General features: G+C 30.8%; 5 protein-coding genes across 16 annotated transcripts in view; 1 reads left to right on the forward strand and 4 right to left on the reverse strand.

Moving 5' to 3' along the window:
- LOC145316936 (uncharacterized) overlaps positions 1 to 7868 on the reverse strand; it is a 26793-nt gene extending 18925 nt beyond the window's left edge. For 2 of the 3 annotated variants that reach the window (XM_080157780.1, XM_080157778.1), the window contains exons 1-6: positions 7722 to 7868; positions 6255 to 7429; positions 5366 to 5541; positions 4307 to 4411; positions 3964 to 4043; positions 1717 to 1760 (exon numbers count right to left, since the gene is read on the reverse strand). In XM_080157780.1, the coding sequence (XP_080013906.1) occupies positions 1717 to 1760; positions 3964 to 4043; positions 4307 to 4411; positions 5366 to 5541; positions 6255 to 6376 (527 nt within the window). In that variant the 5' untranslated portion in view covers positions 6377 to 7429; positions 7722 to 7868. The remainder of the gene's footprint in view (positions 1 to 1716; positions 1761 to 3963; positions 4044 to 4306; positions 4412 to 5365; positions 5542 to 6254; positions 7430 to 7721) is intronic. The other variant, XM_080157779.1, reaches the window with a different exon arrangement.
- Positions 1 to 21440, forward strand: part of LOC145316934 (protein deacetylase HDAC6-like) — a 46672-nt gene that overhangs the window by 11397 nt on the left and 13835 nt on the right. The window lies entirely within an intron of this gene.
- LOC145315445 (transmembrane protein 14A) lies at positions 7334 to 12538 on the reverse strand. The gene is made up of 5 exons (XM_080155427.1): positions 12465 to 12538; positions 11914 to 11980; positions 11547 to 11648; positions 7722 to 7805; positions 7334 to 7429 (listed from the first exon to the last, which is right to left on the reverse strand). The coding sequence occupies exons 1-5, from the start codon at positions 12536 to 12538 to the stop codon at positions 7334 to 7336; spliced, it is 423 nt and encodes a 140-aa protein (XP_080011553.1).
- Rcd-1 (Required for cell differentiation 1) lies at positions 12466 to 16933 on the reverse strand. Of its 3 annotated transcripts, XM_080157785.1 has the most exons (9): positions 16800 to 16933; positions 16503 to 16669; positions 15980 to 16281; positions 15730 to 15837; positions 15000 to 15159; positions 13931 to 14766; positions 13272 to 13738; positions 12810 to 12922; positions 12466 to 12646 (listed from the first exon to the last, which is right to left on the reverse strand). In XM_080157785.1, the coding sequence occupies exons 1-6, from the start codon at positions 16870 to 16872 to the stop codon at positions 14626 to 14628; spliced, it is 951 nt and encodes a 316-aa protein (XP_080013911.1). In that variant the 5' UTR covers positions 16873 to 16933; the 3' UTR covers positions 12466 to 12646; positions 12810 to 12922; positions 13272 to 13738; positions 13931 to 14625. The 3 variants fall into 3 exon arrangements, with proteins under 3 accessions (XP_080013911.1, XP_080013910.1, XP_080013909.1); XM_080157784.1 differs by having other exon boundaries at positions 12810 to 13738; XM_080157783.1 differs by lacking the exons at positions 12466 to 12646; positions 12810 to 12922 and having other exon boundaries at positions 13304 to 13738; positions 13935 to 14766.
- Positions 16884 to 20739, reverse strand: LOC145316937 (retinol dehydrogenase 13-like). 2 transcript variants are annotated; one of them, XM_080157781.1, is made up of 8 exons: positions 20571 to 20739; positions 20263 to 20319; positions 18898 to 19070; positions 18633 to 18783; positions 18340 to 18507; positions 18049 to 18129; positions 17692 to 17799; positions 16884 to 17307 (listed from the first exon to the last, which is right to left on the reverse strand). In XM_080157781.1, the coding sequence occupies exons 1-8, from the start codon at positions 20722 to 20724 to the stop codon at positions 17171 to 17173; spliced, it is 1029 nt and encodes a 342-aa protein (XP_080013907.1). In that variant the 5' UTR covers positions 20725 to 20739; the 3' UTR covers positions 16884 to 17170. The 2 variants fall into 2 exon arrangements, with proteins under 2 accessions (XP_080013907.1, XP_080013908.1); XM_080157782.1 differs by having other exon boundaries at positions 18898 to 19080; positions 20571 to 20643.

Below are 21440 nucleotides of genomic sequence, written 5' to 3' on the forward strand. Positions count from 1 at the left end.
AACCGGAAAAAGTTTTTGGGAAGTATGTTTTTTTTTAAGTTGAAGAAAAAAATTGACCGGAATTACCCCACGTTACCCTATAGACATTTATTTATCAAAAGTTTTACTATGTAAGGTAAATCAAGAGATATTAAGTGTTAAGACAATTGATGATGAATTAATTTACATCCCAACTGATGATAGAATTATTAGTTTGGACACTATTAATTTAGAACCAACCAAATAACCAATCAAGATTTAATAAAAGTAGCCAAAGTTTAAGACCAAAGTAGCATGATGTCTGTCCGAAGCTTAAGATCTCAGTAACCGCTGAACCGATTGGGCTCTACTCTTCAGGAAATATACCTAGTGGTCCTGTGATGGTTTTAAGCTATTTTCCTGGGGGGTGGGACACCCCAAACCCCCCCAAAACTAACAAATCCCACCCCCCAAGAAAATGTATTTACATTTTTTTTGTAAAATCTCAGAACCGATTGCGCTCTACTCTTCAGGGAATATACCTACTGGTCGTCTGGTGGTTTTAAGCTATTTTCTTGGGGGGTGAAACACCCGAACCCCCCCAAAAATAAAAAAAAATCCCAACTTCCAAAATTTTTTATTTTTTTTTTCTGTAAACAAAAACCAGCACCAGCACCATAAAAAATTTAAAACCTACCTATTTTTATTTCACAAATTTTAACTTTTGTGTATGAGAACAACCTGGGTTTAATTTGTACAAAATAAAATTTTTGTGTATACGGCAAACAACCTGGGTTTAATTTTTACGAATTGAATTTTTATGAAAAAGTGGCAAATTCTCAAAATTCACCTAAAACCACCACAGGACCAATAGGTATATTCCCTAAAGAGAAGAATCCAATCGGTTCAGTGGTTACCGAGATCTTAAGGGACGAACAGACAGACATCATTCTACTTTGTATTATAGATAATTATATATTAGGGTGGGTTGATTTTGGACATTTTTTTTCTGAGGCCAAAGCGGGGATCTGCAAATGATTTGTATGAGTATAATACACCTCTGGATGATTTAAAATTTATCCTAAGTCTTAAAACCTCTGACGACCAGACATTCAATTGTATAGCTATTTGTAAATGGGAGTCAATTTTTTTTGAATAAGAACTATAGCTTCATGGTGCTCCCAGGAAAGGCATTGAGGAGTAGAATCAGGAACTTTTGACCGTTTCAAAAAATCTCGTTCCTAGCCTGAGAAAATCTAAAAAACCTCTACAAATTAGACAATTCTCAATAAACCTTAAAAAATTGTGGTTTTTTAGTGATCTCTAAGGCTAGGAACGAGATATTTTGAAACGGACAAAAGTTCCTGATTCAGCTCCTCAAGGCCTTTCCAGGGAGCACCATGAAGCCATAGTTCTGATTCAAAATTTTTTTTGAATGTCGTCTTTGCATATTAATAAGTAATGAAATATATTTTTTAGTGGTCGCGTTCTAAAACTCAATTTTTTAAAATTCTTTTTCGGTCAGAAATGTTTTAAGGTTAATTTTATCTGTTGCATACCCCCTCTTTGTCTAATTCCGATATGAACCCGCCCTATTATATATATATCAAAAACATAAATCTGGAAAAAAAACTCGGAACTGTTCATAAATATTTATCAAATTAGACTACTCCATTTCATATTAATAAAAATGTTTTTCAAATAAAAAACACAGAATAAATTAGAAAAAAACATCGCATTGGATAAAAATATATTTTCCTCGAGCATCTTCTACAATTGTACAAGTCTCTTCGCACATTCACCTAGGTAATTAAGTTTAAATACATTTTAATCTTATTTACCCTACAAATTTTTAAAAAATATAGTTTAGATAAGATTCTTTTTATACGTGAAAGTTTGGCTATAGTTGGTTTCGTGACACTACCCTCTATCGCCGCTAGAAGACGCGATGTTATCGCCTCTTATCACAACAGGCATTATAATCTTGTCATAAGGGGCGTTCAAGGGGCGATAGATAGAGGGCAGTGTAACGAAACTAACTACAGCCAAAAGTTGAATTAATTTTTTTTATCCCATTCAATTTTCAAAATAGTCTAGAATGTGAGACCTACAAATCCCAATTTCAAACCTTATAAAATAAAAGCATTGATTTTCTTTCAAAGACTACAAAGTTGCTACATTATAGGAATTTTCCTTTAAGGTTTTATATCAATAGTTTTTGGAGGCCTCTAGGTTCACGTAAAATATTTTCTTTTCAATATATGACAAAATTACCATAATATTATTTTTTTCTCCGATAGATTGGGTTAGATATGTATTTTTTGGTATTAGCTGTTTACCAAAAATATCCGCTAGCGATTTCTCTTGGGAGGGTGGTGGTACCCTCCCCCCCCCCCCCCCTAATAGCCATTAACTTTCCCAGAACGTATGAGAAGCTACACTGTTAAGGAGAACCATGTCAGTTCAGCGGTTAGCGAGATCCTTCGGTACAAACAGAGAACATTCCTGTTACTTTAATATAAGGAATATGACTTAATTATCAACATTTCACGGATGGACGAGCACAGTTATGGAATCTCAACGACAAAGATTTTTTTATCCAATCTTGACAAGTGAGGTATTTTTGGAAAGAGGAATATATATAGAAAACGCCTATGAAAATTAGAAAATCCGCAGAAATCATATTTGCAAGTTATTTGCAAAAATCTGCAATGCTAATTTGCAAAATTAATTTCATGCCTTAAGTGACTTATTTAGAAAAAATCTTTTTATGAAATGTGTTTATTTATAAGTTTAGAAAATACTTAGAGCAAAAAAAGTTTCTTTAGTGTTACTTTTTTCACCTTATATATGAAAAAAGCAGTTTCTCACATTTTATGATAAAAAAAGGTATAGGAACCAAAAATATGATTTTTCTTGATGTAAACACAATAATTGGCATAAAATCTATCATACTAAATGTAAAAATCAGATATAGAATCCTTTTTAGAGCTAATATAGTGCAAAAAGTAACCAAGACATTTTTGCAAAGTATGAAAATCTGAAGAAAATAGTTCTTTTTGCTTTTGATATACATATCAGATAAATGTATATAAAATTAGTGATTAAAAACTATAAAACATGTTATAAGTTTTTTCAACATTGTCATTGATTAAATTGCACTTTTAGGTTTAAGAATTACCGAAGTAGTGCATAAAAACTCTTTTTATGATGTAATTGAACAAAATAAATGCCAAAAACCAACTACAAAATGGTCTATTGCATTATAAAAAACGCCTAATTGTTGATTTGAATTTATTTTGTTTAATAACTTAATGAAAAGAGTTTTTATGTGCTACTTTGGTAATAAGTAAACCTAAAAGTGCATTTTAATAAATGATAGGGTTGAAAAAGTTATAACTTGTTTTATAGTTTTTGATCACTAATTTTATATACATTTATCTGATATGTATATCAAAATCAAAAGAACTATTTTCTTCAGATTTTCATACTTTGCAAAAATGTCTTGGTTACTTTTTGCACTATTTTTGCTCTAAAAAGGATTTTATATCTGATTTTTACATTTAAGATGATAGATTTTATGCCAATCATTGTGTTTACATCAAGAAAAAACATATTTTTTGTTCCTATATTTTTTTTTTATCATAAAATGTGAGAAACTGCTTTTTTCATATATAAGGTGAAAAAAGTAACACTAAAGAAATTTTGTTTGCCTTAAGTATGTTCTAAACTTATAGATAAACACTTTTCATAAAAAGATTTCTTTTTAAATAAGTCATTTAAGGCATGAAATTAATTTTGCAAATTAACATTGCAGATTTTTGCAAATAACTTGCAAATATGATTTCTGCGGATTTTCTAATTTTCATAGGCGTTTTCTATATATATTCCTCCTTCCAAAAATACCTCACTTGTCAAGATTGGATAAAAAAATCTTTGTCGTCGAGATTCCATAACTGTGCGAGGAGAACATACAAAAGAAAAAAGTTTTATTTGAAAGACAACCTGTGGGTGAATAGTATTCAGATGGTAAGGTAGAAATCTAACACGGGATGGACATAAGGGACAGGGTACAGAAAACTTTTCTAAATATCAGGGTTGTATTTTTAGCTGAAAATAATAGAAAGCCAAAAAAGGTTATTTTAAAAGATAATTGGGCAAAAAAAAGTAGTAAAGATATACATATGTTATGCGTTTGGATTTCCTTACTTTCACATTCTTTCATTTTTTCAGACATACGAAATAATAAATTTTTTTTTAACATTTATAAGAGTAGGTAAACCCTCTTATTTATAGAATAGATTACTAAATATTATATACATAAATTAAAGTTTGACAACCCCTATTCCTGGTAACAAATGATGAATCTCAATATGGCTGGTCAGTTTTCTATCCAATACTCGAACTCCGCATACTTTGCAATCTTCATACTTGTCTTCACTCTTTTTTAAACCTTAAAAATAAAACATTTTAGAATAAATTTACTTTTAAGTACCTTATACATGTTGATATTATATTTTGTCGAAAGAAAGACTGTTTTTCTACAAAATGGCCGGTAAAAAAATACAATCAAAAGAAAATTGATTAGTTGATAAAAAAATACAGATTAATAATAAATTTACATATGTAGAAAGAAGAACAATAACGAATATTTTAGACAAGCGAGGTGGAAATTGATTAAAAAGAAATGTCACTTCCTGAGCTAGAGTTATTTAAAAGGGGGAGGCGGATGTGCCACTTTTTGAAACCAAAAGTAAAACGTGCATGATCTCAGCCCATTAAAGAGTTTCAGCTCTAAAATTCGGCACAGCAGTTGCTTTTGTGGAGAAACGGCGGCAGAACCGCCACTCCCGCCGAAAACCGCCGATTTTATTTTGCCTTTTTTCGCCAAATTAGACAGTTCTCAATCATCTGAGATAAACTTTTTTTCTCATAAAAATTTCCCTTATATTTTCACGTGACACTTGTAATATTTTAAACATGTCAATATTAAAAAAAGATTGCAAGTGTAAAATCTTACAAGTGTCAAGTGAAAATATATAAGCGAAATTTTTATGAAAAAAAAAGTTCATCTCAGATGATTGAAAATTGTCTATTATGGCGAGAAAAGGCAAAAAAATTTCGGCGGGAGCGGCGGTTCCGCTGCCGTTCTTCACAGTTTCATATTGTTTTCCACAAAAGCAACTGCTGTGCCGAGTTTTAGAGCTGTAACTCTTTCATGGGCTGAGATCATGCACGTTTTACTTTTGGTTTCAAAAAGTGGCACATCCGCCTCCCCCTTATAATAGTAATAGCACTAATGTCAATAACAACTAAAAGATATCTATTAGTTTATGTAGACTAACAAAACTTTCGATAATGGTAAAAAATATGATTTCATTACATTTTAGTTGTCAAAAATTCTTACCTTGATGAACAATTTTATTGTGTCTGGTCAAGCTTCTGAGGGTGTTGAATTGTTTATCACATGTATCACATGAATATTTGATTTCTCTGTGTGCTTCTAGTATATGTATCTTGAGTGAAGATTTGAATAGCTTGTGACAGTGTGGACACTCAGATACATTCTTCTTATTATGATCACTGTTTAACATTTTAGTAAAGTAGGCATTGTTGAAGCTATTTATAGGCTAGAAAATGCCTACATTGAAGTAGAATCATAAAAACTACCTAAGAAACAGTTAAAAATAGAGGTTAAGTTCTAAGATTTAGCAAAGTAGTGAACATTACAATATAAAACTTTGAAAAAACTGTGGTGTCACTGTAAATTAAAAAAAACAACTCAATTCTTAAATAAGTACATTAGCGGCCACGCCCTGTCTAGTGGAATGAAAGGGGAGGGGGGTTATATTTTTTGGAGGCGATTTTTCTCGTGAAAGATTCCCGTGACTTATAAGCTTCAATGTAATGGAGATCCATGACTGTCATATCAGTTAAATATCATGTAGCCTTACTAACAATCCTATTTTATCGAAAAGAAAGCTTCTAGAGGCGAATACAGAATTATTAATAAAATAAAAAATCTTTATAACTCCGTTTAGAAGAAACCCTTATAATAAACTATCGCTCATAAATTGTTTCATACTAGCCGCTTGCTACGCCCCTAAGGGCATTTGAGGAGTGGGAGGGATTTTAGAAGCGATTTCTCTTCGGTGGGTGGTGTTGCCCTCCCCCCAAATAGTTAAAAACCTTCCTAGGACCTATGAGATGCTGCATTGTAAATTAGAACCATTTCAGCGGTTGGAGAGATCCTTTTACTTTAATGTAAGGAATAAATAATAATAAACTAACAATACCCCTTCACTATCCTTAAATAATGTGAATCTAATTCTGCTATTCTGTGAAAACTTTGTCTGCACATTGTGCAATTATATCTGTAAATTTTCTTACTTAGCCCTACATTAAAAGGACTGTCCATCTTTCATTTTCATCTGAAATAAATATGCATAAAAAGATTGGTAGGTAATAAATTAATTTTATTCAAATTGTACAATACATAGATAAAAATACTAAAAAAGAAATAGTTAGGTAAATCACAAGTGAATTTTTTAATGTATTATTTGTAAAAGACGAAATTGGTTTTAAAAGGGCCAAATAAGAAAAATAAAAATAATAAAATTCAAAAATATTTAAGTTTATACTTCTAGAATGTTCTATCATTTGATTTATTTGTATATAAATAGTAACAAATTCTAAATAATTTCTATCTCAATCTATCTATAACTAGGCTATGATGTAAGGCATCTAATTTTGTGACATATAATATCTAACAATGTGTAAAATTTATAAATGCGATATTTCAAATATTTCTATTACTATAAGGCATCTAGAGTATAATATTATTCTATGTCTATAATTTTTGCTATAAAAACTATCTATTTAACCAATATAAGGAATATAAAATATAGAAGATTCAAATCACTACCAAAAGAGAAATGTTAATGATTTATAAATGCTGTAGGTATTACAATTAGGACTAAAAATCCATACGAATTTAAGAATAAGCAGAAGTAATAATACTTGTTAAGAAAAAACTAACAAAAAATTTTGCAGTACCTATGTAAAAACCTTTCTATTGAGATAATATTCATTTATCCCATCGTATTATAGACAGTTTTCTCCGGATAGTAAGACGAAAAAAAAATAAGATACTTCCTAAAAGCCGAAGGCTCAGACCAACAGAACAGTGATTAAGTTTTGATATTTAAATTTTTTGTTGTTGAAAATTTACTATAAAACGATAAGATATAGGTATGATTTTTTTAGTACGGCTCAGAACCAGTTTTACTCCAGTGAAAATGAATCGGATTTAAAACCATTCTGGAAAAAAATATTACAAATCTAGGAATGTGCAGAGTAAAAACTGTGGTAAAATTTAAGATCTAGCTCTCTTGTCGACACTGAGTGCGACATACAGACACTTGATTATCATCAGAAAGGATAGAGAGGCCACGACTCCGGCTGGAAATATCTGAAAAATATTATAATCATTAACTAATATATACATAACTAGATGATTAAATAATACTTATGCCATATAAGTTTATGGATAGACTGAATAAGAGTAGATTTGCATCTACAAACGTAGTTATTAAATTGACTGCAAACCTATTAGCGTAAAATCATGGAAATATCCTTTTGTTAGGGGTGTATAATTGCAAACCTAGTCGAATTTTTCCCCTCCGAACCATAAATATTTCTTTCCTAATTTATATATTTCTTTATTTCTAATAATGAAAAACATGCACCCCCTGAATATTTACCTTTCCCGACTGGATGAACCTGGCAGACATGAGTATGAAGAGTACTCCCGACACTAGCATTGACATACCCCATTGTCGCGGATCCTAGTAGGTGTTTATACATTACAATATCAATGTCTTTCTTTTAGAGAACGAAAGAACATTCGCTTCGCTAATATAATATTGTTCCTTATTGTCCTAGGAATCATTATTACAAAAATCAGATGTATAGAATGAAATAGAAACTGATTGTCAAAAACTTTTTTAATATCAATATGCTTTAAATAGATTTTGGGACTTTCTGGTAGCAATTATTGAGTTCCTGCGCTTTCTAAACCACCGTGCCAAGTTTAAAATCTATAGCACAATACTAAAATACACAAATAAACGATAAGAGCTACCCATTGCGAACGTAGGGACCTCTCTAATTTTAGAAACGCATCGCTTTCAAAAGGGAATCATTTATTTGTATTTATATTCCTGTGAGCTCCTGTATGCAGCAACTCCAGCCAGAAGACCTGAACCAACTCCCATCACACAAGACATTATGGATCCTTTAAAAAAATTAGCTATTTTGTATATCAGATTAATTTCAACATTTAACAAATTATGGATTTTAAATGCTATAGGTTAAAATTATTGGAAAAGTTTGGACACTGGACAATCAAAATTTAGTCCCCAAAGATTTAGCCGATTGCATGAGATCGTGTTTATAAAACTTAGGGTGCGAAGGAAGAAATACATTTTAACTTTAGTGCGGGCTTAAACATTTTAATTAAACGATTTAAAGAAGTGCAACTAAAAACTAGAAAAATCAAACGCTTCTGAAAATTGTTTATATGTAGGTATATTATATATTATTATATTTTGTGCTCCATAACATACAATTACCTTTAGTTAAGAGTCCCATAACCCCACCAGCTATGATCACCAAAGAATAAGCAAAACCAATGAAATCTGTCGTCATTTTGATATTTTATCTGAAAATATTATTTTTAAATATTATCACATAAATAGAAATAATGACTAAAATTGACTAAATATGCATATTTAAAATACATAACAATAAAACACTACTCAATAATAATAGTTTTCCAAAAAAAAGCTTACCTAAATGAAAACTTTTATTCTAATCATAAATTATCAATTATCTTTATGATCACTTGTGATTAATTTTTCGCAACTCTTTTTATCTGGCAACCTTGATTTATCTTAAAGGAATTGTGTAAAGACGATATCCGTAACTGTTAACTATGATTTATCTTGAGGGAATTGTGTAAAGAAGGTATCCGTATCTGGCAACCATGCCAAGGGAAAGAATGGCCACTGCTCCTGCTGGCATCAACTAAAATTTTTTTAAAAAAATTAGCTACCTAGTATTTCAAAGATCAAATGTACCAAAAAGAGGTCTGATAAACATCTAAAGGGGTAGTTTCACGAAATGCATTTGAACTTAATTTAGTGAACCGCATATTTTTTGCTAGTCAATGGGTTAATCTATATTTATATGGCATATAATTGAAAGAATTTCAATTTTCTACCACGAAGTTTTGAAAATATCAAGACTTGAAAATCGTCTTTGTGATATATGCAATTTAAAAAGACGATATTTAAGTCATAGACGTCCAAGGGGGGGGGGGTCATTTTACCCCTCCCCCATAAATACGAATTACCCCCCCCCATTATTTTTTTTACCCCCCCCCCCTCAAAAAAAAAATAGCTTGGACGTCTATGATTTAAGTCTTGATATTTTAAAAACTACGTGGTAGAAATTTGAAATTTTTTCAAATATATGCCATATAAATTTAGTTTAACCAATTATTAACCAGGAAAAAATATGCGGTTCACTAAATTAAGTTCAAATGCATTTCTTGAAACTACCCCTTTGTGTTTATGTTATTTACAGAAATGTCTTATGATGATATATTTTTGGTTCTTTGCTTTAAGCCTCATGGACGCCATCTTCCTTGTTTTTATTAATTTTATATTCTTTCTTGGTTTAACATATCTAGTTTAGCTACATTTAAGGATTAAAAGAAAGGTTTTAAGGGTTTATTAAAATGAAAAGAAATAAACTATAGTTCTTAGAAACATAGAATTAGAATATAATTCATAATTTTTTGAAAACCTAGGTGAAAAGTTTTCCATTACTAATGTTACTAGAAATAATGGGTTTCAGTTACTTAACCCAATTCAAAAGAGGACTATCCACGAACGAGAGCAAGTGATTTTAAGCACCTTCCAGCATTGATTCTAAATGTTATTTAGGTGTATATTCTAGGGTTATGTTTAACATCGTTATATCAATTTTTAAAAATAAGTTTCACCATAATTTTCTATGAATAAAACTTTGAAATGTTATGTTTTTTTATGAAATATCATCAAATGTTTTGTTGAGTTTAAAGGTTCAAATAAAATAACACGCCAAAACATAATCAAATGCTGTAAATTACACTGATAAACTGTTAATAATATTACAAGTTACCATCCCTTTATCTAAATTAACACTTTTCATTAAAAAATTTTACTTTTGTGTCACAGCAGTTTGAACTCAACAAAACATTCGATGAAATATGTTTTAAAAATTTCTAACATTTTGAATCTTTTTCATATAAAACCATGGTAAAACTTATTTTTTAAAATTAATATAACGATATTAATCATAACCCTAGTATATTCACTAAAACAAACATTTAGAATCAATGCTGGAAGGTGTTTAGAATCACTTGCTCTTGTTCGTCGATAGTCCCCTTTAATATAGTACGCCATCTTTCTTGTTTTTATTAATTTAAACGTTTTTCTAATCTAGGAATATTTATATTTTTTTGTTGTAAAAAAAAACAAAGACAATGCCCTACAGCAGCAAAGGAAAAATGGGCATAAATTATTTTATATTAAAGGAACTCTGCAAGAAATACCCTGCTTTAACTGCTGTAAGCCTGCCACGAGTAGACCCAATACCCAAAATTTGAAGCCTCCAGCTTTAATAACAAAAAAGCTACAGACATTTCAAAATGATTATTTTAGTACAATGAAAGTTTTGAAAAATTTTCATTGCTAATGATGGAAATTTTAATATTAAATTACGTCGTCTGGAAGCAAAATTAAAAGCTTATCTTTGTCAGAAACTTAGACTGCCAGTAACTGATAACATTTTTACAATAAAAACACCCCTTTTTATATTCAAAATGTCTTAAAAATTCGGTTTAAATTGCGTTTGAAAGCGTAAAATCATAGCGGGAAAAAATTAAACTAATGTAAGTAATACAGATGCTCAGCTGTGATTGGTTGTTCAGCGGACTTAGCACGGACTCAGCGTTATGATTGGCTGGAAATCCTTTAAGGCTGGCATTCTCACACTACAGAACTCTCAGTACAACGCAAATTAAACTGATTTTTTTTTATGATTTTGACTATAAAGAAGCGTGTTTTTATTGTAAAAATGTTATCAGTTACTGGCATTCAAAGTTTCTGCCAAAAATAAGCTTATAATTGTCCTTCTAGGCGACGTATTTTAATAATGAAAATTCCATTATTAAAATTGAAAACTTTTAAAATTTTCATTGTACTAAAAATATGATTTTGAAATGTCTATAACTCTTTTGTTATTGAAGCTGGAGGCTTCAAATTTTGGGTACTGGGTCTACTCGTTGCAGGCTTTCAGCAGTTAAAGTGGTATATTTCTTGCATGGTTCCTTTAAGAAAAACAGTAAAAATACAGAGAACATTAGTTCATATTCAAAAATACGAGGTTAATTAACTGTTATTGTTAACATTTGCACGGAGTTTTAGAAAGTTAGATAAAAAAGTAATCGCAGTTATAAATATACAATGCTCAAAGGATACCTTTCCAGATTTAGCGGCTCTAGCACCCATAGCTGCTGAAAGAAGCGCGGCTGTTGCCAATCCCGGTGCAATACTTGCAGCTGTCCTGCCGTCGTTGCTTACCTAGAAAAAATAACACATTGCTCTAATGACAGTTTCACGAGATAAACTTTTTACTTAAAATATTTTTGATGACAATGTAGCTAACAATATTTACAGCGGCAATTTCAGTATAGACAAAGACAATTACATCCATTGATAAGCCAATTGAAGAATGATTGACCAATAAGTTTATTGTCACATTTTCCCCATAGGGTGCGTTTCGGTCTGACTTTGTAAGACAAAGTGAATTATAAAGCTTTGCTACAAAAAAAACAAAACTGCTTACCGAATAAGCACCATACAAAGCTAAAGTTCCACAAGTTACACCGGCTACAAGGGAGGGAACTGATTTTCTAAAAGTAAGAACCAACATATTTCTTCTATTATTTCTTTTTTAGTCAATATTAGCGCAAACCAACACATCGTAAAAAAACTGATATTATAGGACACCTGCCATAATCATGCCAGCGGTAGGTAATAGGGGAGTTCAGATAAAACGGCTTGTCTGATTTTAAATTATCCAATAAGGACGTATACCTCATTACAAATCCATTTTTATCTTTTCTGATTTCTTCGTTCATTTATATGCACTGCAAGATAACTGCAATGGCTATTCCCCATCAATTGTAGGCCTTCTTCTGTCGGTTAAAATTGTGTACCAACATAATATATGGGTTCAACCGTTTGGCCGCTAGCTGCCTTTAAAGTTCAAAATTCGAATCTATGAAAGTAGTCCGTTCGGATAAATCAATCAATATTTTGACAATCGGATTAGAATCCGGTGTGATGTAAATTGCCTCTTATTGTCATATTTTGAAATAATATTAATGATCTTGCCTTTTTGCATATCCCATAATGCCACCCATAGCCACCAGACTTCCGTATACATAGCCAGGATAATCTACAGACATTTTAAATTTTTATTATTAGTCTGAAATCATTTTAAAACATTAACTAGACTTGATTTAAGTTCCAGTTGTTTGTTGATTGATGTTATAAATTGAATTTGAGATATATTTCTAAGAATAAAACGCCAAAATTTCTTAAATATGATCAAAATGTTTTAAAGAAAACTGGAAAATTAACCTATCTAAAATAAAATTAGCCTTTTAACTGATGAATCAAATTGCAGTTAAATCAAATAAAAAGTTAAATAAAATAGTTATATTATCGACTACCAACCTGTTATTAATAGCTTTTAGAATATTAAGGAAAATTTCATTTAAATATAAATAAAAACATTATTTCTTCTTTGAAATATTTCTATTTTGAACATCAGAGAACAACAAACAATACTGTTTTATATTTTACCAAAAGGGGCAAATATTGTTTCTATTAATCTTTTTGTCTATTTTAGGGCTATAAACGTTCTTTTATAAAAACAAGCCTTACATAGATAAAAAAAAACCAAAAATTTAATCGGATTAGAAAATAAATATTTTTTGTTTTATTTTTACAGTTTTTAAGTCCCAGAAAAGTTATTAAACTATTTTTGGGTGAGGGTACATCCACCCTTATAAGATAAATCTCCCTTAAGAAAATAGGACCCCACCTTAATATTTGTAACTCTTTAGAACTTAAATTCAAACTAGAAGGCCTTTCGATGCGTAGCCGTTAGAAATAAAAATAAGAGACTATATTTACCCCCTTTAGAAAAGTAGATAAATACACAAGTGTGGTCCCATAACTTCATTTATTGTGTTTTTTATTTTATTTTTCAGAGTCATTATAAATACAATAAACGCTCATCTTGTAATAATGACAATGACAATTAAATAACTTTATAAAGACAGCAGATTTGTAGTATTACAAAATGACAACATTAAAAAAGACCCAAAATACTTTTGATAAAATAACAAGGGTATATAGTTGTTACCAACCTAATTGAATTTCTTTCCCCAATTTATATTGTATTAATACGTAATATTTTCTTAATTTTAATCGGGGAGGAATTTTAGGAAATAAACACATCTGTAAGAGAATTTCAAATCTCTTGAAAATAGGCTATTGTCGATGTGTGCCAAAATTGAAATACATTTGAAAGTATACATACAAAGTTAGAATCAAGATAATAAATAAAATTTTGGCATATATCAGAAAAATCGCCACACCTATATAGAAATTTTTTTTTGAAAGATAACAAAATTAATTTTCAAGTATATCGGAATATGTTCATTTACCTTAGAGTAAAAAAATGAGACTAAATGTAACTAAAAAAGTTATAATCTATTTTGCAGAACAAAATTGTTAATTGTTTGTGATAGAACTTATTCCGATAAAACAGGTTTAATTAATAATATTACCTACAAAAAAACAATAAATAAAGTTGATACATATTACAAAAATGGGAAAAATACATATCTTTAACAATAAATACGACAATTCATAAATATGTGGAAAATTTTATTTCAATGTGCATTTACAAATGAATATATTGCAATTAGAATTCTTGAAGAAAATGAAATATTATTTTACTGATATTAAAGTTGTCACTTTTTCCACCTAACATTTATTGCCTTAAATCACCGTAATAACATCATCAAAAGCAGTTCTTTTTTCACTTCTAATTTGGACATCTAAACAACAGATTTTTTCTGCTTTACTTGTTTTGTTCGCATCTGTATATATTTTTTTTCTAATAATAGTTATGCATGACAAGACTATATCAAAAAAGGTAAGATATAGAATGATGCATAGATTGTCTATCACTTATTTATCACTAAAAATTTTCCAATTAGTCAGTTAAGGTCATAAGGAAAACATTATCTTTATTTTCATACTATATCATTAACTATAATTTTGGTATTAAAAAATGTAATAAACCTTTGCTAGGTAAATATACAATGACTATTCATCCAGTGAAACAGATGAGAAAAAATATACCTAGAATATTAATAGGTTTATAAATTGTTCTTTTTAAGTTAAAACTTGAAGGTCTAGTTTATTAAGGTTTCAAACAGGAACGCTAGGCCAGCCGCGGCGGCCGCACTCCCTCAAGTTATAACTGGAGCTTTTGTTGTGGCTGCGGCTGCTGCTGTTTCTGAGTCTGGCTGGACATTGTCTCGATGTTCTTGAGGAACTGCGCCAGGCCGTGTTTAGTCGCCTTGTCGTCCTTTAGGCACACTGCAAATGTCTCATCCTAAAAAGAATGAACATAGTTGTCATGGTAAAATTATTATTTTAAGTAATGAACTCACAGCATAAAGATCAAACCTGTAGTAAAACAAGTCGATAAATGAAAGAGTATTCCAATAACGCTTTAATTATTCAATATATATAATAGCATTACTGACGCAACGGACCGAAAGACCAAAAACATAGACAGACTGACATTGGATTAAGGCAGTTGCACCACTCGTTTATGAAACATACCTTGAGCTGATCTGGCAAGCACTGGCAGAGTGCCTCACATGCGCGTGTGTTGTCGGACAGCCTCAGGTAACATCTGACCACGTGCTTCAACAGTCTCTGGCTGGGCTCTTTAGCTAGCTGGATCACCATCCGAGCCAGGATCATGGCCACGTGAGAAAACCTGAATCATATTTGTAAAGATTTTCTTGTTTATTTACAGCCAAACACAATAATTCAAACCTTAAATTGCTTTAATAGAATATGAAAAAATTGTTTACAATCAACAAAAATAGATCAAGATAATAAAAATTTGATTATTGTTGCACCCTATTTTCAGAACAAGGAATCTTATATACATCATATAACTGCAGGGTTTCGGATCCGCATTGATTTTATGCGGATCCGGATCCGGATCCTCAAAATTTGGTCAGTGCGGATCCGGATCTTTGACAATAAAAATAAAATCACCAAATTTTTCAAAAAAATTTATTCTTCAATTCGAAGTCAAAAATACTTTTAATTTTCAAGTCTGAACCTAAACCTTAAAGATTGGCTCTCATCAAGAGAATGTCTGAGATTTTATATAAATTTAGGTAGATTTTTCCATTTTTTCCGCATTTTTTGGAGTCTAAGGATCCGGATCCGGATCCGCATTTTTTTTGCGGATCCGGATCCGGATCCTTGGACTCAAAATATGCGGATCCTTGCGGATCCGGATCCGGATCCGAAACCCTGCATATAAGAAAAATACCTGTCATAAGTTTGGCAAATATAATATAGTCCCGTCTCGTCCTGGAGAATCTTTTGCAGAATAAAAGTTGCCACAGTCTTGCTCAATTCAGATCCAGACTCCATAATCCTAAATTGATCATTTGTAAAATTAAAGTTGCATCAAATTTGGATTAGGTACTATAATAAAACAAGTATGGTATAAAAGAGACTTTGAATACGTTCAAATATTTTTTGAGTCTATTTTTATAAATCAAATAGTGAATACTGACCTTAAGCATAGAGGAATGATTTCCGTTGTAAGAAGAAAGTTGATGACCTCCTGTTCGTCTGTCTTCACAAGAGCACCAATAACCCCAAGACTAGTCAACCTCAAGAATTCAAACGGCCGCGTCTTGGATACCGTATGTAGGAAGGGATACAGATATAGGGGAATGCTGGCCAGCAGGAAAGCAGACCTGGTGTCCTGGTGAGAGGCCACACACTGGAGTAGGGCAAGAGCGTTGCATACACGATTGGACTGGTTAGCTGTTAAAGTTGGTGGGTTGATAGCTGGGTAGATTTTTATAATTTCCTAAAAAAGTAAACAAACATTGAAAAGTAATAAGTAAGAGGCCTACAAAATCATTGTTTTTAATTTCTGAACATTATTTCATCAAGTGTAAAACCATAAAAAAAATCCTCCTAAATTAAGGTACTCTTAGGTACCTATCTAGAACCCTTAAAATGAAAATAATTTCTTATCCATTGGTCTATATACTTTTACAGTGAAAATAAAATTGTCAAGAGGCCGACCTGCAGTAAAGCGGCCATTGTGCCGAAAGAATGCCAGAGCATGGGTGCCAGGTCAGGTACAACCTCTCTCTTCTTGGAAAGCTCCAGGAGGGCCTGCTCACGGGTCTCTGGGTTAGACAACTCGATGATCCACTGGTAGATTTTGTCTCTGTCCACATGCTGGTTACCTTTATATTAACATGGATCATTTTATGTATTAAGGGTAGAAAGCAACAAAAAACAGAAGGTATTTTAAGAATTTTATTTCTTATCAATAAAATAAAATCAAGGAGTTCTGTAGTATTGCGAACCTCATACCTGCTTGACTAGTGACTGGAGGAGCTGGCTGGTTTCCAGCTCCAGAGCTGGAGCTTGGCGGACTTGCCGACATTTTTATATCAGTCTGCAAACGTTTTATGACATATTATACACTTTTAAATTCTTGTCTATTTCTTTATGTTTTGTTTAAACAAATAGTTTTTTTTTAAAAAACTCAACCAAGTATAAAAATAAAAGATCAATAAATAATTAAGCTTTTGATCTTTATAATAACTACCACAGCCTTTGATACTTCTTACTTAGGACTAGAAATTAAAGACTTTAATTTCGTTTTTGTAGCTTACATAGGTATATATTATTGATTAATCTATAATGTATTCAAACTATTCAGTCGTACTTTGAGCTATAACTTATTTATTCTTTATTAAGTCCTCCTTATTAAGCAAACCAGACCAATATGAAGAGACTGCCAACATCTTGGCGGCCAGCTGGCTATCGTCTGCCACAGGATCAACCTCCAACGACTTCATGTTTGAGAATAAGGTTCCTAGAAGTAGACAGGATGTGTCAAATGATTTTGATTTTGTAAAATATGCCAACGTTAGTACTTCCAACAAGAAAAATTCAAAACAAGTAAAGCTTGTGGGAGCAAACTTTCAAATTATGCTTTTGGAAACTATAGTTACTATTCAAATTACCCGACCACAAAAACCCTTGCCATCGCGAAAGCAGTGGCATGCGGGAAATTGTTTTCCTTTTCTAACTTTTGCCTACAATAGTTTGTATCTCTCTTTAATTAAAATTAATAACAAAATAGTTTTTTAAGTGGTTAGTGCTTCAACAATAAAGATATAAAGATATTAGATTAAAAACATAAAAATAACAGAAATAATCAAGCTTTCTAAGGTTTTTTTTTATTATTTTGACTTACCTGAAGGTTCATTCAATATGGGATTAGTGGCCACAAACAAAGGAGTTTGGGCTCCACGTTCAGCTGATTTTGTTAATATCCACAATAAAGGATTCGCAATAAAGTTTCCTACAAAATATCAAGGATAAGTAAAAGTATTAAAATCTCAGTATTTATTTTAGGGAGGAGACTTCTATGTAGTTCCCTTTCCCTATATTGCGTTCTTATTTTTTTAGCTACGTCTTTTGCATGCATATACATAATCTTAGCAATCCTATGACATAGAAATGAGTTTAGTTTTACGTTGTTTAACATATCTATGTTTGTACTTCATTAATCAAAAAAATCCTCCTATGGACAAGAATGTTTTAAATTTACCTGATATACTTTTATCTACACCCATGTGTCTTTTAATATTAGTTCCACATACCCCTGGGTAGACGGCGTACAATGATATATTTTCCTAGAAAGCTATTAAGTTCAAGCGTTTGTATAGTAAAGAACAAAAATAAAGTGACAGTAAACAATGCAAAAGTACAACAATATCCGTTGTAGGTGGAAAATAATGACCAAAAGTATAAAAACATTATCTTTTTCAAAATAATACATTCAAACTTAGAATTTAGGAATGTTATCTATATAGTTTATTATTTAATACGCGACTTGAACTTTCCTTGTTCCATAATTTAGCTAATTCTCGTAACACCAACATATTAGCAAGCTGAGATCTGGTGAAAGCTTCATTAGCATCGTACTTCTGATCACAGTTCAAATCTGACAAGTCTATTTTTCCTTTTCTATAATCCAAGTTCACCAGGTTTATGACTCTTCCGTGGCCTGAAACAAGCATGAAAAAAATCAAGACAGGTATTCTTCCCTATTGTGAATATAAAAGCAATAAGTAAACCTGATTGTAAAATTGATCTATAATGATAATTGTATTAATCTAAATAAAAATCTACCTGAATTTATCAAAGATGGTTTGAGAAGATTTGTTAATAGAAAAGGTCCCAAGTGATTTGTTTCTAAATGTGTTTCTATACCATCAGGAGTTAATGACTTTTTACAATTCATGACACCAGCATTGTTTATCAGAACATCTAGCTTATCTTCCTGTTCATTAAGAATCATGATTTGCTTAACTTAAATCATAAGGCTTCACTTTTGGTGAAAAAATTATGGGCGTATAAACACTTCTTTAAAAAATGATAAAACATGATTCTTTACCTTTTCATTAAATTGATTAACAAATTCTCTGACAGAATTAAAACTGTTAAGATCACATTTTCTACAGTAAATATATTTATTTCTTGTATCGATGACAATTTCTCTTCTTTTTTCTTCACATTTATTCATGTCTCTGCATGCCATATATACCTTTCCCTTCATCTTTGCAAGTCCTGTTTTAACCTGCTTATTTACTCATCACCCAAGTATTTACATAATAGGTGCTGAACACCTTTGAAATACTTAATAATGAATATATATTATATTGCAATAACTATCATTCTTATGTTCTATACAAATAAAACATTTCAATGTATATTTTACAGGGATAAGGGATAGGAAACCTGGCCATAAATTAGGTCTCGGCCTGGTTTTGAAAGGGATCATGCAACTTTTACCATTTGCCTAATTTAATGACCTTACTGGCGGACGGCTCATATTGGCTACCGCTCTAAACCAATAGTGTTCTGTGATTTGGGCTTGTTTTGTATCAACCAATCACCAATTGGCGGAGCCAATTGGTGATTGGTTGATACAAAATAAGCCCAAATCACAGATGGCGGAAATTTTAGAAGCAGACAATTATAGAAAAAATAATGATTTCGTCTGCTACGAAAAAATAAATATAAATGGTGTTAGATCACATTAGTTTAATTATTAAATCTGCTTAGAGTTAAACATTAAAAAAGGGCCACATAGAAAAAACAAAAATAACGGGATTATTTTTTTGGAAAGAAGGTAGCTACGAAGTTTTATTTGGTAGTTTATAAATTAGATGTTGTATTTTGAATTTTAAAAATTTAGTACGGAAATGATACAACACCTTCACCCTAATTTTTGTACAATACAACACAGTACAGATATATCATTACATTATATCCAGTATAGTATCCAAAGAACTTGATAGAATGTTACCCAAGTGCATATTTATTTATTTATTTTGAATTTTAATTAGCAATGAAATTTTCAAATAAAATTTTTACTCATTAATAAAAATGCAAATAATACAAACTAAAATCTGTCTGAGGGAAACCCAACGATAGCTTTCTGACAGTTCAAATTACCAAAGTAAAAGATAAAAAATTTTGGGAGAGAAAAAACTTCATTTTAACAAAAGCCATTAATATATAGGTTTATAAAAAGTTATGTTTTTTACTTTAAACTAGCTACCTGAATTTGATTCTATACTTTATCTACACACACACACACAGCTTTTTCATTAGCATTTTATACGAACCACTGCGCTATCCCAAAACTGGTTTATTAGGCTAGAAATAGGCCTAGGCTTGAAATAGGCCTGAAATAATATTTTCCTACGTTTCCCATCCCTTATCCCTTATATTTTAGAGTAATAAGGAAGTAAACCTTTAGTTATTTCTAATCCTATTCCAGAATTAGCTCCTGTCACCACGAATACTTTACCCTGAGTAAAATGATGCATTTTAAAGGAGGCAAAAATTATGTTTATTTTCAAAACCAATTTCAATTAAGCACAACAAAACATTTTCTAAAAATTGATGGTTTAAATTAAGGGTTTTCTACAATAGCAATGCCCCTTTTATTATTACGTTATTTATATTATAGGTAATATTTTTGGTACATTGTTTTGTAAAAAATAAGAATATAAAACAAAATTGTTAAGAGTCAACATAAATAACCAATAAAATGCCTTTCCTGAACGTCTTTAATAAGCTGTTTTTCAGTTTTAATTTGCTCAACTTTCTGGCCAGCAATACTATCTTTCCAGATGACAACTCCACCAATAATAGTACAAGTTGCCCCGCTAAGCAGGGCCAATTTTCTCATTCTACTTGGTATTTCAATCATTTTTAGTAGTCTGAAAATTATTAATCTTTAAAGGGGGAGGTAATTTTCTAGTAAATTCCGTAAAGGTGTGTGTGTTATAAGGCCTAAAAATAGTAGTAGAACGATAAGGTGCTCTATATATTTGTATTCCCTATTGAATAGAACAATAGGGAGCACCTTATCGTTCTACTACTATTTTTAGGCCTTATAACACACACACCTTTACACACTTTTACGGAATTTACTAGAAAATGACCTCCCCCTTTTTTACTTTTAAAAGCACAATTATACATTTCAACACTTTAAACACTTAAAATTATAATACCTACTAAATTAATGCTTTAAAAGTAAAGATAAAGATAAATTTTCCGTTTGGTACATTAATATTTTTATCAAATTAAATGTATTATATAGAACATATAAAACTATATTTCAAACCGAGTGTGTACGTAGCAATTTCCTAATTAGCTTTTAAACGAACAAATAAAAAAATCTTATAAAACCACTATTCTAAAACAATATATATAAAATATCAAGTACTAAAGGTCACTAAAAAGTAAATGGCGATCGATTAATAGGCTATTGATAGAACTAGGAAGGTCTAAGCACATCTTTAATTAATTGAAGACTAACAAGAATTTAACAAAGGAAATGAAACAAAATAAAGAACAAATTATACAGTTTATCTATCTCATCTTAGAATAGATTATTATTCTAGATTGTTAGAAACCTTGCCA

This window comes from Acartia tonsa, chromosome 4 (genome assembly GCF_053477335.1).
Source record: "Acartia tonsa isolate MP-2025a chromosome 4, ASM5347733v1, whole genome shotgun sequence".
Classification (NCBI taxonomy): domain Eukaryota; kingdom Metazoa; phylum Arthropoda; class Copepoda; order Calanoida; family Acartiidae; genus Acartia; species Acartia tonsa.

What these genes read in the sequence shown, in the direction of transcription:
- LOC145316937 (XM_080157781.1), bottom strand. Translation starts at nt 20,724, where the DNA reads ATGATTGAAATACCAAGTAGAATGAGAAAATTGGCCCTGCTTAGCGGG. An exon ending in AGGATTAGAAATAACTAAAG is followed by an intron (nt 19,071 to 20,262) that starts GTTTACTTCCTT and finishes AGGTTAAAACAG; the next exon opens with GACTTGCAAAGATGAAGGGA. An exon ending in TGTAGATAAAAGTATATCAG is followed by an intron (nt 17,800 to 18,048) that starts GTAAATTTAAAA and finishes GATATTTTGTAG; the next exon opens with GAAACTTTATTGCGAATCCT.
- Rcd-1 (XM_080157785.1), bottom strand. Translation starts at nt 16,872, where the DNA reads ATGTCGGCAAGTCCGCCAAGCTCCAGCTCTGGAGCTGGAAACCAGCCA. An exon ending in TCCAGTCACTAGTCAAGCAG is followed by an intron (nt 16,670 to 16,799) that starts GTATGAGGTTCG and finishes GTTAATATAAAG; the next exon opens with GTAACCAGCATGTGGACAGA. An exon ending in ATTTGCCAAACTTATGACAG is followed by an intron (nt 15,160 to 15,729) that starts GTATTTTTCTTA and finishes AATATGATTCAG; the next exon opens with GTTTTCTCACGTGGCCATGA.
- LOC145315445 (XM_080155427.1), bottom strand. Translation starts at nt 12,538, where the DNA reads ATGTCTGTAGATTATCCTGGCTATGTATACGGAAGTCTGGTGGCTATG. An exon ending in ATTATGGGATATGCAAAAAG is followed by an intron (nt 11,981 to 12,464) that starts GCAAGATCATTA and finishes TCTTACTTTTAG; the next exon opens with AAAATCAGTTCCCTCCCTTG. An exon ending in GAGCCGCTAAATCTGGAAAG is followed by an intron (nt 7,806 to 11,546) that starts GTATCCTTTGAG and finishes AACACCTACTAG; the next exon opens with GATCCGCGACAATGGGGTAT.